Genomic DNA, 15873 nt, shown 5'->3' with positions numbered 1-15873 from the left:
GTTCATAGTTAAACGCGCGCAAGTGTGATTTTGAATTATGTTTCTTATAGAGGAAAAGCGTCAAACGGGTCAAGCACGTCCTGGCATAATTCTTAAAGTTATGAAGACAAGAAATATTGTGTGAAGGAGTGAAAGCATGTGGACACTTAAAAGTTGCATGTACGTATGCTAAGAGAGGATGGAGCGGACAACTTGCAATTTTTAATGTAGATGCTGCTGCTGCTGCTGGGCCCCGGCGGCTCAATTATGCCATTCAAACAATCAACTCCCCCAATGCCTCATCTCCTTGTCATTTCCCTACTATTCATTCATCAAACACAATCATTAAACCCTAACGTTGCCTTTTTCATAATCACAGCTGTATTCAACAATATATAATATATATACTATTTTTTATTTGCTTTCGGATTGTGGATGGATGCAGTCCCATTTCTTCACATTATTCATCCAAACAAAATGTGATATATATATATATATAAATAATAGTGACGGAGTATATTTCCTTCTCAAATATTGCAAATGATTGATTTTTCATCAAAAGAAGAAAAAAACAATTCAAATTATGATTAGAAAGGGTTGAAAACTTGAAATACATTAGCCTCGTCATATTTCATCTTCCCAATCCCAACTTATAATGCAAATTTTTATGCTAAAGTTGGTATAAAGCTAGTAGCATTTGCATATACGTACGATCGACAATTCGACATATATAAAAGCATTATTGTGCAATTGGAACATGACAGCAGCATTGACTCCCAGGTCAATTATATACTGTACTATTTTTTTTTAATTTATTGAGAGCTTATAGTTATTCCTTATTGGCCATCCGGCCTATCGTAAATTGCAACTTGTTACCATCCTTTTTTTTTTAATCTGATTTAATCCTAATTTTTTTTCCTTAAAAGAATTAAATATATGATGACATTCAAATTTAAGTGCATTTAACCTGTATATATATGTGTGTGTGTGGTTTACATTGGAAATGTAAATAAAATGAGATAATATATTAAAGATTGAAGTCCATTGTTCATGAATACATGGAATCGATACGTAATGAATTAAATATAAATTTAAATATTGTTATGAATAATATATTTTTCCTAAAAGTAAAAGTATTTAGATAGTTAAACTTGCACACAAGTCTTGCTCAAAGTCATAATGAAGTATAGGAGGTTAAAGAAAAGAGAGTTTGGGTTTGGTAGTCAATTGACGACGCATAGGAGCGAGCAGTGAGCACTAATCATTTCCCTGTATCGTAATATGATCTCACGAGATCGAGATGATTAATTAGCGGAATTGTTTACTTTTTATGCAAATTATTTTTCACTTTGAGAAACTTTCTTTAAAGATCGAGTTATAATGGATAACGATATACTACTTTGTTTTGTTTGTTATCACATCACACTACAAGATAAATTATTATACCTACCAACCAGCTGGCTGCCTAATACATTCATTGTACCTTGATTCTCCAAGCAATAACATAAACTATCCCTATTTATTATATACGAATATATGCATGAATGCTAATATGAATTAAAACATAATTAATCATAAATTATTTCTTTTCTTCACTAAGATAAATTTTTTAATCCGCTATTTACTTATCGATCTCCATTCTCATCCTTGTAAAAGCAAAAAAAGTTCAAGTTTTAAAAAGATGCATTTATATTTTTTTTATATACATCCTATCTTTATTAGATTTTATCAGATTTGAATAAACCTACACAAATTTTACCTTTTTATAATTTTAATTTACTTATGTATTTTCAAAATATTAATTCTATATTTATATTTTGTTTCTCACAAAAATGATATAGTTTCATATATCATCGACAAAATATTACTTCATATTAAAACTTATATATATTATTGTTCATTTTATTAATGTACTAAAGTATATATATACTTTTTTATATTAAAAAAAAATATTTTAAATTTATTATGATAGATACATCAATATAGATTTATAAAGTAATATATAAGAAAAAACGAATAACCAATAAAATAATATTTTTTAATCACATGTTACAGTTTAATTTGAACAAAAAAGATATAAAATAAAATAATAATTTATCTATTTACAAAAATAAAATAAAAATAATATAGAAAAATCATTACACGACCATCTATTTTAAAAAATAAAATAAAATTGGCCCTTTGAGGACTAGCATCCAACCAAAACATCCACGTGGGCGACTAATTGATAAATTACAAGTTGGAGAAATTATGAAAGGACATGTTTATAAGTTATAAGTAGACTTTGAAGCAGTATGCCCTTTGATTTTCATCTTGAGTACTTAACTAAAAACTTGACATACAGAGCATGGCAAGATGCGGAAAAATGTTATGTACTTGAGTCAGCTTTTGATAGCGGTAGCAAATGTAAAAAAGCTAACTTCAAAATTCAAATCTACATGAAGTTGCCACCTTTGAATATTACCACATAAACCTATGAAACCATTGCCTACCGAAACCGGGTGTTGAAATTTATTAGATTCTTCTATACTTAAACGGTTTAACCATATAATTGCTCCCTCTTGATCCTTCTACAACGGCTATTTCTATGTTGTCGCTGAGTTTATTATTATGTATTCTTTTAAAAAAGTACTATTACGTATTCTTTGTTTGCATCCACTAATCAATGCTATTGAAATGTTTCATTAGGAATTAAATCCTTTAGTTATTAAAATCAAGTTGATTCTGTAATCAAATAATATAATATAAGTTTAATTACATTTTTAATTTCTCAGGTATTATAATTATATAATTTTAATCCGTGAAATTTTAATTGGGTATATGAGTCTTCTTAGTATGATAAATGTGAGATTGTAGTATCTTATGTTTTCAAAATACTACTTAACAATTAAAAAAAACACTACTTAACACAGTACACTAACATATAAAATTCAACTATTATTACTAACAATGCAAAACAGTTCTGACCCTATATATCAAATTTAAATACAATTTTGTTATTTAAAGTTTAAATATAAAAATACACCATATGACGTTGTATATGGTTTATTTCCCAATTTTTACACACATATTTCAGAAATATACTCTATAATTATAAAAAAAAAAAATATGAACGTTTTACTGTCCACTTCTTATTAAAAAATACATTTCCCATTTAAATATTCCAAAACAAACGCGACTTGTCTACCCAGTTTTTGCTTTGGGACTTGTTGAGTATGTACGTGTGCTTACTGCTTCCTACTTCTGTTCTTCTTTGTCTCACTTGTTGTTTTTAGTTTTTATTTATTTTTTTCCGATGGCAAAGAAATAAAAGTACACGTGTTTACAATAGTTTTTATATACAAAATTTAGGGTGCTTACAACTTGTCTTGTGTTAATCTTAAAAATATTAAAAAAAGTATACAATAATAGTAATATTAAATTTGAGTTACGGAAATTATATTTGATGTATTTTTTTGGATATGTCCTTATATTTACTTTTCCTAAAAACAATGGTATATTAATAATAAAACCTTTTTACTTTATAATAAATAATATTATATGAATATTATTGATCTTGAAATATATATTATAAAATTTAGGGATCTTCATAATCCAATTTATTCGAAATTGAAAAAATCAATCCAAAAATTGAAATCAAACTTGTAAGTATTATATATTTTTATTCGAAATGGATCAGATTTCCAAAAAAAAAAATCTATTCGAAATGGATAAAATTTTAAAAATTAATTTTTTTATTGAATTGGATCAGATTTCCAATATGCTTTTAAAATCAATCCAAATCAAACTTGTAAGTATGTATATATTTTTTGCATAAATAAAACTATCAAGTTGTATAAATTTATTTCAAATATAGTATATATTCAAAATATATATTATTATTATTATTATTATTAGTTATGTATTGACAAATGAAAATTTTGGTATTTTTAATTTTTTATAATATTTATTATATATCTTATCATTTATTTAATATTTTCTAAAAAAGTATGATTAAAATAAAAAAAATCGATCCAATCTAGATCGACTTAAATTGGATCAGATATGATTGAATTACATTTTTACATAAAATCAACCAGATAATGAATTAAAAAAGCCAAAATGATTGAATTAATTGTTGCCAAATTATTCAAACTTAATTAGTAGTCATAAATTCAAGTTTTGTATATATAATTGAGTTAAATAGTTTGTGAAATAATTTTATCACTCATAATAATTTTACCTTCTCAAATAAAATTGGTTCTTATAAAGGATGCATGTGTTTTGTAAAAAAAAAAAAAAAAAAACTATCTTGATGACAGTTTTATACTTCTTTAGTTAGTTGTTTTAACTGATAATATCAATAAGTCATACTAATTTGGTGTTGGTCTATATATTTCCGAGCATTAATTCAAATAAGCTTGAACTAAAGTTAAATAAGTAATAAACTTGTTCCATATTATCTCATGAGCACTCCTAATAAGGATGGATCCACATATACGAGTTTGGGAGCAATTGTTTTTACCCTTTTTTAGCACAATACATATTTATAATTATAAATTGTTCCGATAATTTGAAATTTAGTTTAAAAAAATCAACTCATAATATAAGCATTACACTCACAAATATACTATTAACCTTACTTTTCCTGCTCTATCAATTAGACACTTTTTTTGATATTTTTGTTTTTTAGTCAATTTTATACATGCTAAGTAGTCGAAAAATTCTTCCAACTATCTTTTTTTTATTTATTACAATAACATTAACATAGAGTATTCATTAATTTTATTGATGACTAATCTTTATTATAAAATCTGACTCATCATCTTTAGTATAATTGTGATTAGCTAGCATTACTCAATCAACTGACATTTATTCTCCAAGATATTTGTGATTTGCTAGCATTGATGACCAGGAAATTATATTTCAAATCAGCCAAATATCCCTCATATCTTTTATGTATCAATTTCATAATTGTATTTGATTATACACTTGTTTGTATATAAATTTGCTGCATCTCAATCAATAAGATATTGTAATATTCAATAAAAAATTCTCTATATTATTCATGCTTTTATATTCATGAGACTGAAACTTAAAATCTTATTTGAACTGAATTTCACTTAAAATGATAACTAGTAATATTTATTTAATTTCACTCTCTTTTGATTACTATGCATTTTTTTAATATTGTTTAAGTTCTAAGTTTTTTTCTCGGTGTAATGCATATACTTGTGAATTAATTGATGTATGTATGAGCTAGCCAGAGACACCTTGAGAAAATAATTCATTTACGTGGCAAATTGGTGGCGTAACTGCATTAAGGAACTATAGCATTTAGGACCTTTTGTAAAGAAAAGAAAGACGCACCTTAGTTATTTTTCATGTGAATTTATATAAAAAGGATGAGAGGAAAGAAAAGAATCATCCCATTCGATTATAGATCGATCATGTGAAAGTGAAACTATGGATCCGGAAACTTTAAAGCATAAACATAAACAGAGTTTGATTTTCATTTTATTTTCCTTAGATATGCAAAGCAAGAACAAGAAAGCCACTTCAAAAAAAATCAACTTACTTTTCACTTGAGGACGTAGATCTACAAAGGCAATACCATACCCCCCCTGCAGCCATCAGCAAGTGCAGAAGTAATCAGAATTATTATGGCATTTTTAATTTCAGTGAAATTTTGGCATCGTCACGAGAAACAAATTTATTGCTAGCCCATATTGTCCTTTGAGTATTCGTCAGAGAAATACTATATCAAAAGGAACACTTTTAAAGTTTTTCTTTAATCGAGTTACCCATATGCATTTTGATTTTATTCATGTGTAAAATTATGCAATGATTAGACCTGTTACATGCAATTAACCTCGTCTAATAGGATATGACTATTGTTGTTGTATTAGATTATCAAGTAAATTGAATCTCATCACTCATTTTAGCTGTAAAATATTTTGGTCAACAACTATTTGTTATAAACATGTACCTGTCAACATCAATATATGTCCTTCATAATGTATTACCCGTGGCTATATTGTCATCTTAGCTTGGAGTTGGAGGGTGTTGTTTTCTACATCTAAGTTTAATTATATATGCTTATACTAGGCCAGATTTCCTCGCTTAATAATTGAAAGACGAAAAAAAACCAATTATTATGTTTCTAAAGTCTTTTATATATTTGGTCATGGTATTCTGATGCTCTTTTTTAGTATTAAGTCAATGTCTCTTTTGCAAAACAGAAAGAGAGAGAGATTTCATTTCAACTTCCCCGTTTTGCCTCTAAGTCCATCGTCACAATAAGAGAGAGAAGTGTAGAAGATTGACAAAATAAGGAAATGCTGCGAAAATCATTCGTTATATAATGAATTTGGTATTGCGGATCATTTTGATCTAATCAAAATCAAAAGCATAAAAGCAAAGTCCGAAATTCTGAATATAACTAGAAAAGTCCATAACTGATCTCATTCCTAGGGGAAGAACAAAAGAAAAAAGGGGAAGATGAGGTGCTGAGATTAATGGTTAGATGGAGATAACTTGATTCTGCAGAATTGTAACAACCTGCACCACACCTAAACGTGAGAATTTCAGGACCAATAGTGGTTGATGCTGTGGCCCTCCAAACAACTTTAATACAATTATTATCTGCTCTTATAGGAAAAGTCTTTCTTTGATTTTTCACTGTGATTTACTCCTATTATTCCTACATTATAAGCATCGAAAGGGACTCACGTTTCCTCTATCTTATTATTCCCTTCCAAACTGTCCAATCCTTCTCTCTTTCTAACTTTTCCACCCCACTATGACTACCACATCTTAATCTCATTATGCATGGAACAAAATCAAATATCCTATTAACGTTTAAATTTTTCTAATCAAATGCAAGTGATTTATCTTCCCTTAAATTCAACAACCCTCACGAATTTGATGTTCTATTTACACCTTAATTCAGAGGCGTTCTACTACACGGCATTGACTAACATAAACAAAGAGAGAGAGAGAGAGAGTGAGTGGGTGGCTATATATTAGAAATTGCAAGTATTCGTAGGTTCACATGGGGACCCAGTTAATTAATGCACACATCATATGGTAATCTTGACCAATGGGACATATAACTACACTGGAATTCGCTGCGACTTAGCCTTAAGAACGGTAAATAAATAGACCAGATGTACTAAAATGCAAAAAAAGTTACCACATTTCCCTTCAAAGCACTGCACAATGCACATCATATCATATCATATAATTACAATCTCAGTATTTTATTTTATTTTTGCTTATGTAAAAATCATGTACTATTAGTGTTCCATTTCCAGAGATTATCAGGGAATCTTGACTCTTCAAAACATATAAAAATAAAACTAGTGATGTCCGGAGCTTCATAGAGAAATGTACCTGATTAATTTCCTCCTTTGGGACTGTAAGGCTATTTTTAATGAGCGAATGCTTAGCTGTTCAATTATATTATATTATCCAACACTGCCAAACACAATTTTATAAGGGAACAATAGTGTGCACGTTTCATTCATTCATGTTACAGTTATTGATTATTCATGTCATAAACTTATGTTACATCACGCAAAGGTAGTTATCTTTGAACTCCTCTGAAATTCATCACGATTGAACATATTAAGAGAAAAGCCAATGAATTCCCTGAGTACACATTGCAGTAATAATTCCGTTCTATGTGCACGTTTCCTTCTTCTTCTTCTTTTTTTTTTGAACAGTTTCTATGTATGCTACCGAAATATTTCTTCATAGTTCAGAAATTTCCAAGTGCCCAAACAGAAACATTTAGTGGAAAGACTTAATGGTCCATGACTTGCTTCAAAAATGTCGTTTTCTATAGATTTAAGGCATAGCCAGCTAAAGTTGGGGGTCGAAAAAAATACCAATCATTATTTCTTGCACGAAATGAAATTAATCTGGAAATCTCTATTTTTCCCTGGTTACTGTTACTAGCCTTTTTTTTCGTTTCCCTCTAAAGTTTGGGTGCCACGAATTAGCTGCAAAAGCAGCAACGTGCACTTCATGCTGGTGTTGACATCATCACATGTTGATCTAATCATTGAGGAATCACATGGCTGGGAAAATTCTCAAAGAAAGATAAAGAAAAGAAAAAAGCATTAACAGGTGGAGTGAACCAAAGAGATGTCGAAGCTGTACTCTTCTCATTGCAACTTCTCATTCTGTCTCCTTCTCCCCACTATTTTCCACCCCACTCGAATCAACTTATACTAAGGCAATTTGATTTGTGAAAGTGTATAATTGTGGATATACCATTTTCTTAATGAATGATAATTTGATAGTATTGGACTTAATTTGATTTGTATCGTAACCCCTCGAACACGTGGACGTGTGTAGCATATTAAGGCAAATTTGGATTATTCTTTATCATAAGCTGCCAAAAGCTTGTGTTCGAGATGTAATGAAAAAAAATTAGTATTCAAAAGTCAAAATATCTTCACCCTTGAACAAAAGAGGATTTGATCCAAAGCTTGCAATGCCTGCCATCGATGACTTGAACAAAAATCATGACTACTCATGGATCCGGATGCAAAATACACTATTCTTTCCCTTCCCTCGAAAACAATGGAAAAGAGAAAGAGAGAAGATGAATAAAGCATTTTGGAGTTACTTTTTCGTCAAGATAGGCAATTCTGCAGGGCAGCCTGGAAGGAAAGATAAAAGAATAGGACATTACGGTAACAAGTGTTCAATACTATTATGGAACGTATAAGATGCTGATTTATATTTTAATGATCAGTAGTTGGAGATTGGAATGGAGCCTGGCCATTTGGAGGAAAACAAATGAGAAAGAGTACTTAAAAAAAGTCACAAGGCCAGCTGGGGGAAGCTTAATTTAAAGCATTAAAATCAAAATGAAAGGAATTGAATAATTTGAATTGGTCCCTCATGACAGCTCCCCTCTAACGACTCACTTTCACTATAAGTACCAAGTATTTCATGCAGCTTTTGTCAGTCATCACTAACACACCAAACCCTTCTTCTCTCTTCCCCTGAAACATCCCTCCTCTTCCAACAAAATCAGTGAGGATCTGAGAAGAAGCATTGGCCAGAGGTGGTCAGCTTTTTCCTTCTACGCATGACTGCAAGGGGCAGCGACCCCATAAGGGGTCGTCTTTGGCCACAAATGGCCTTGGCATTGGCCATTGCTTTCATTTCTTCCACTGTGGTTTCCGTCAATGCTGATGGTTATCCTTACTATTCTCCTCCACCACCTTATGAATACAAGTCACCACCTCCTCCTCCTTACGTCTACAAGTCTCCACCACCTCCACCATATGAGCACAAGGATCCACCATACTATTACAAGTCACCACCACCTCCTTCTCCGTCACCTCCACCTCCCTACTATTATAAATCTCCTCCACCACCCTCTCCTTCACCTCCTCCTCCATACTATTACAAATCTCCGCCCCCACCCTCACCCTCACCTCCACCGCCTTACTATTACAAGTCCCCACCGCCACCTTCACCATCTCCTCCACCACCCTATTATTACAAGTCTCCACCTCCACCTGAAAAGTCTCCAACTCCATCCCCCTATTACTACAAGTCTCCACCGCCACCTTCACCATCCCCTCCACCACCCTATTATTACAAATCCCCGCCACCACCATCACCATCCCCTCCACCACCTTACTATTACAAGTCTCCACCTCCACCTGAAAAGTCTCCAGCTCCAACTCCCTATTACTACAAGTCTCCTCCACCACCATCTCCATCACCTCCACCCCCTTACTATTATAAGTCCCCACCACCACCTTCACCATCCCCTCCACCACCCTATTATTACAAATCCCCGCCACCACCTTCACCATCTCCTCCACCACCTTACTATTACAAGTCTCCACCTCCACCTGAAAAGTCTCCAGCTCCAACTCCCTATTACTACAAGTCTCCTCCACCACCATCTCCATCACCTCCACCCCCTTACTATTATAAGTCCCCACCACCACCTTCACCATCCCCTCCACCACCCTATTATTACAAATCCCCGCCACCACCTTCACCATCTCCTCCACCACCTTACTATTACAAGTCGCCACCTCCACCTGAAAAGTCTCCAGCTCCAACTCCCTATTACTACAAGTCTCCTCCACCACCATCTCCATCACCTCCACCCCCTTACTATTATAAGTCCCCACCACCACCTTCACCATCCCCTCCACCACCCTATTATTACAAGTCTCCACCTCCACCTGAAAAGTCTCCAGCTCCAACTCCTTATTACTACAAGTCTCCTCCACCACCATCCCCATCACCTCCACCCCCTTACTATTACAAGTCTCCACCTCCACCTGAAAAGTCTCCAGCTCCAACTCCCTACTATTACAAATCTCCTCCACCACCATCTCCAACACCTTATTACTACAAATCTCCTCCTCCTCCATCACCAACTCCTTACTACTACAAGTCTCCACCACCTCCATCCCCAACTCCCTACTATTACAAATCTCCTCCACCACCACCACCGTACTACTACAAATCTCCTCCTCCTCCATCCCCAACTCCGTACTACTATAAATCTCCTCCCCCACCACCTTACTACTACAAATCTCCCCCTCCTCCATCCCCAACTCCTTACTACTACAAGTCTCCTCCCCCACCACCTTACTATTACAAATCTCCTCCTCCTCCATCCCCAACTCCATACTACTATAAATCTCCTCCCCCACCACCTTACTACTACAAATCTCCCCCTCCTCCATCCCCAACTCCTTACTACTACAAATCTCCACCCCCACCATCCCCAACTCCTTACTACTACAAGTCTCCTCCCCCACCACCTTACTATTACAAATCTCCTCCTCCTCCATCCCCAACTCCTTACTACTACAAGTCCCCTCCTCCTCCATCCCCAACTCCTTACTATTATAAGTCTCCACCACCACCACCCAAATACCCACCTCCTTACTACTATAACTCTCCTCCTCCTCCAGTTGTGTATCCCCCACACCCTTATCATCCGCACCACCATCCTTTGATTGTGAAGGTAGTGGGTAAAGTCTACAGCTACAAGTGCTATGACTGGGAGTATCCCGAAAAGTCTCATAATAAGAAACACCTCAAAGGTACGTACATGTCACATTCATTTCTTTATACTTTATATTTACATCATTATTGTTGGCTCAAAATTAATGCTAAGTACTGTTATCGTTAAACTGTTATTTTGGGTGCATCGGAGTCACGAATTGCAATTCTTTTATGTTCATTATCAGCCCTTTGGGTTAAGGCTCGTATGTTTCCATAAATGTCTTTGTCTTTAAGGATTTAGTTACTTTTACACTAGCACTTATTCAGTTGTCTCATTTTTGCAATTAACCTTTTATGCTAATTATCATTTTAATTAAGATAGATACTTTTAAGGTTTGAGAGGAAAAAAATTAAACGGATTCAACTTGAACGAAAAGCAAATGAATATATTTATCTTTTGTGTATGAACCACTAATTAAAGTGTCTAGATTACCCTTTTTTAAATATTTGTTGAATTGAACATTTTACTATAATGTAGTTAACAGGAATTTCAAATTATAAGGTGGATTCACCGCTGTTTAGAGTGAAAAAAATTCTGTTTATTTGTCCTTTTAAAAGTTAAACATATTTTTTTAAAATAAAAGTTAAACAAAAAATTAATTGTTATATTTTATAATTACATATTTATCTCAATTAAATTCTTAACTATTTTATACATTTGTATATTAATTATTATTTTTAATTGTATCTTTATCTCAATTGAAATCTTAAATATTTTATAAATAAAAAAATAATGGCAGATATCATAATAGAAAATAAATAATAATTTTAACATAAACAAAGATATTAGTTAAAATTCTTAATTTATGTGTTATCTCCAACAATATATATAGAAAAGAACAAAAATAGAATATAATTTTATTAGAGTCAGTACAATTTATAAGAGATAATGAAATAGTAGTTGTGACAAAAAACATAATTTAACTTGTCATTATCCTTTAAATGATACTAAAAAATAAAATATGTTATTTGACAAGGATAGTTGAACTTACTATTCTTTTAGTAAGGCAACCTAATAATATAGTATTCTTTTTTTTTAATTGACGTTTTTTTAAGAAAAAAATTCTTATTACACTTCTTGATTTATACGTAAAAACCTTAAAAGAAAGATAAAAAGAAACAAAGGGATTAATTAACCATTTTGAAGGAGGAATGTTTGTCATAACATGTATTATCTATCAATTTTAATTAACTATTTTGGGGGTGGGGGACATGTAGGTGCTGTTGTGGAGGTCAAATGTAAAGCAGGAAGGAATATCATCAAGGCTTATGGTGAAACTAAGAGCAATGGAAAGTATAGCATTACGGTTAAGGACTTCAACTATGTCAAATATGGATCCACAGTGTGCAAGGCCAAGCTTTATGCTCCACCTAAGGGTTCACCCTTCAACATACCTACCAAGTTGAATGAGGGAACAGAGTTGAAGGTGAAATCCAAAGACAAATATGAAGTTGTGCTTAAGGCTAAGCCATTTGCTTATGCTTCCAAGAAGCATTTTGAAGAATGCTACAAGCCCAAGCCTTCACCGACTCCTTACTACTACAAGTCTCCTCCTCCTCCTTCTCCAATTTACATATACAAGTCACCACCTCCACCATCACCTACTTATGTTTACAAGTCACCACCTCCACCAGTGAAGTCACCTCCATATTATTATCAATCTCCACCTCCACCATCACCAAAACCTAAGCCACCATACTATTACAAATCACCACCTCCGCCTTCACCAAAACCTAAACCTCCATATTACTATCAATCACCACCTCCACCATCACCAGTGCCCAAGCCTCCTTATTACTATCAATCTCCTCCTCCTCCATCACCGGTTCCTAAGCCACCATATTACTACAAATCTCCACCTCCTCCATCACCAGTTCCTAAGCCACCATACTATTACCAGTCTCCACCTCCACCATCACCGATTCCTAAACCCCCATACTATTACCACTCTCCACCTCCACCATCACCTTCTCCTCCTCCCCCATACTATTATAAATCACCACCCCCACCTTCACCATCCCCTCCTCCTCCTTACTATTATAAATCTCCCCCACCACCTTCACCAGTTCCTAAACCCCCATACTATTACCACTCTCCACCTCCACCATCACCCTCTCCTCCTCCCCCATACTATTATAAATCACCACCCCCACCTTCACCATCCCCTCCTCCTCCTTACTATTATAAATCTCCCCCACCACCTTCACCAGTTCCTAAACCCCCATACTATTATCACTCTCCACCCCCACCATCACCTTCTCCTCCTCCCCCATACTATTATAAATCTCCCCCACCACCTTCACCAGTTCCTAAACCCCCATACTATTACCACTCTCCACCTCCACCATCACCTTCTCCTCCTCCCCCATACTATTATAAATCACCACCCCCACCTTCACCATCCCCTCCTCCTCCTTACTATTATAAATCTCCCCCACCACCTTCACCAGTTCCTAAACCCCCATACTATTATCACTCTCCACCTCCACCATCACCTTCTCCTCCTCCCCCATACTATTATAAATCACCACCCCCACCTTCACCATCCCCTCCTCCTCCTTACTATTATAAATCTCCCCCACCACCTTCACCATCCCCACCACCACCTTATTATTATCATTCCCCACCTCCACCTAAAGAGCATGTACACCCTCCCTACTACTACCACTCACCACCACCACCATCTCCATCTCCACCACCTCCCTATTACTATAAATCTCCTCCACCACCATCCCCCTCTCCTCCTCCCCCCTACTACTACCACTCCCCACCACCACCATCTCCCTCTCCTCCTCCTCCCTACTACTACCATTCTCCACCACCACCATCTCCATCACCACCACCTCCATACTATTACAAATCCCCTCCACCTCCATCTCCATCTCCACCACCTCCTTACTACTATCAAAGTCCTCCTCCACCATCTCCCACTCCTCATCCTCCCTACTACTACAAATCCCCTCCACCACCAACGTCGCATCCTCCACCTTACCACTATGTGAGCCCTCCACCACCTTCTCCATCTCCTCCTCCACCATACCATTACACATCACCACCTCCTCCTTCCCCAGCTCCCGCTCCCAAGTACATTTACAAATCACCTCCACCTCCAGTTTACATATATGCTTCCCCACCTCCACCTATCTACAAGTAAGTTCGAATTGCGGAAGCACCATTCACGATAAATCATGTAAGTTCACGATCCTGAAGTGAAAATTTGTTATCTATACATGTATGAACTTTAGTAATGAAAATACCTATTTAATTTGTTTTCAGGTTCTAGTTTTTATCGAGGAATAAAGGCAAGCTCTATTTGGAGTCAAGTGAAACATCTATCTTCCTGTCCAAGTTCTTTGAATAAAAGTCTGAATGTGTCATCTCTGCACTACAATATTTGTGATTCTGACCAAGTTGGTTCTATTTGTTTGATGGCCATCTTGCACGTCCTGATCTTATTGTGTTCAAGTGACAGACAAATCAGAACAGGGAAGAGAGATTTGAAATGTAAATGCCAAGTGAAAGTGAAAAGTACAGTCCAGTTTTAGTGATCTCTTTAATTTATTTGTTCATAGATTAATATGATGGTGTATGATTGCTTTTCTATTTATTGTGGCATTTTTGTGTTGTACCCTGTTGTTGTGTTTGCAATAAGTATTAGTAATAAAGCAGCAAATTCAATTTCAGTTCACGTATTAATTCATGTTTCTTTCCCACGACTAGCATCTATACTATTGTCGCTATTTCAAATAGCTCTGGTGGAGCATATAAGGCTTCCAAATACATAGAGAAGGTTCACGTATCTCAAACAACAATCAGCTTTTTTTAAAGTTGCTTTTGTCTTATCCCAGAAGTGGACTAATTGTAAAAGAGGAAAAATCAGCCACATTAAAATTACTTTAAGATCCCTTTGATATCCAAAAATTGTTTAATAACAGACAAGTGAGAAATGTTAGAGTAAACCAACAAAATTTAGGTAGGGCCGGATATAAATATTGGCTAAGTAACATCCTGTAGGGGTAGTTATGAAGCCTTAGACCATCCGCATGGGGTGGTGGAGGGAGGCCCCAATTCGTAGAACACACAAAGTTTTCTATGATGCCTATAAACTCAATTTTTGGCATGTTTTTTTCTTAGAAAACGTTATGGGATATGATAGTGGCCAACTAAATAATATAAATAATCTAATAAAGTTAATCACTTCATTTTGCAATATTACTTAATCTTCTCCATCTATTATTATGTTTGAAGCTTTCAGCTTAAATGTTTTAGTTATTAACTCAATAAAGAGAAATGATAAACTAATAAGATAAACAAAAACGGAAAAAACAAGGCTACAATTACGAAAAATTATTTAGACGCAATATGTCCTTCTTTGGAATCTTGACTCACTTTCTTTTTGTATTTTGCATCATGTTATGTTATCTTAAAATAAGATATTTCAGTTTGTTTCTACGTTATTTTATTAGCTAAAAAATTCATTTAATTGTTTAATAAATAAATTTTTTAATAGTTTTTAATTTTTTTTTTAAACATTAGTAGTATTTTTTAAAAAATTAACTTCTACTTTTTTTATATTTTTTTCTACTTTTATCTTTAATATATTTATTTATTTTTCATATTATTTTTTTAAAATAAATTATGGCATTACTATTTTTTATTATTTTACACTTTTTAACTACTTCATTAATTAGTTTTACTAAATACTTCTAATTTAATAAGTTAACTTTCTGATTTTTAACTAATTTTTTTATTTTAAACTAACTTTTCAACTTTTACTTAATTTTTTATCGTATCAATTAATTTTTTTTATCGTAGTTTAAAAAAAACCATGTAGCAATTATCAATCGTTAATT

At 33.8% G+C, this 15873-nt stretch overlaps 1 protein-coding gene across 2 annotated transcripts; it reads left to right on the top strand.

Annotated features, from left to right (window-relative positions):
• The first annotated feature begins 8927 nt into the window (after positions 1–8927).
• LOC114369948 (extensin-2-like) lies at positions 8928–14708 on the top strand. 2 transcript variants are annotated; one of them, XM_028327229.1, is made up of 4 exons: positions 8928–10716; positions 10756–11057; positions 12238–14210; positions 14297–14708. In XM_028327229.1, the coding sequence occupies exons 1-3, from the start codon at positions 9065–9067 to the stop codon at positions 14172–14174; spliced, it is 3891 nt and encodes a 1296-aa protein (XP_028183030.1). In that variant the 5' UTR covers positions 8928–9064; the 3' UTR covers positions 14175–14210; positions 14297–14708. The 2 variants fall into 2 exon arrangements, with proteins under 2 accessions (XP_028183030.1, XP_028183029.1); XM_028327228.1 differs by having other exon boundaries at positions 8928–11057.
• Positions 14709–15873: the final 1165 nt, after the last annotated feature.

This window comes from Glycine soja, chromosome 10, assembly GCF_004193775.1.
Source record: "Glycine soja cultivar W05 chromosome 10, ASM419377v2, whole genome shotgun sequence".
NCBI classification, from domain to species: Eukaryota; Viridiplantae; Streptophyta; class Magnoliopsida; order Fabales; family Fabaceae; genus Glycine; species Glycine soja.
Note: the sequence above shows the minus strand (reverse complement) of the source record. Positions and strands in the feature narration are given on the sequence as shown.

What these genes read in the sequence shown, in the direction of transcription:
- LOC114369948 (XM_028327228.1), top strand. Translation starts at nt 9,065, where the DNA reads ATGACTGCAAGGGGCAGCGACCCCATAAGGGGTCGTCTTTGGCCACAA. An exon ending in TAATAAGAAACACCTCAAAG is followed by an intron (nt 11,058 to 12,237) that starts GTACGTACATGT and finishes GGGGACATGTAG; the next exon opens with GTGCTGTTGTGGAGGTCAAA.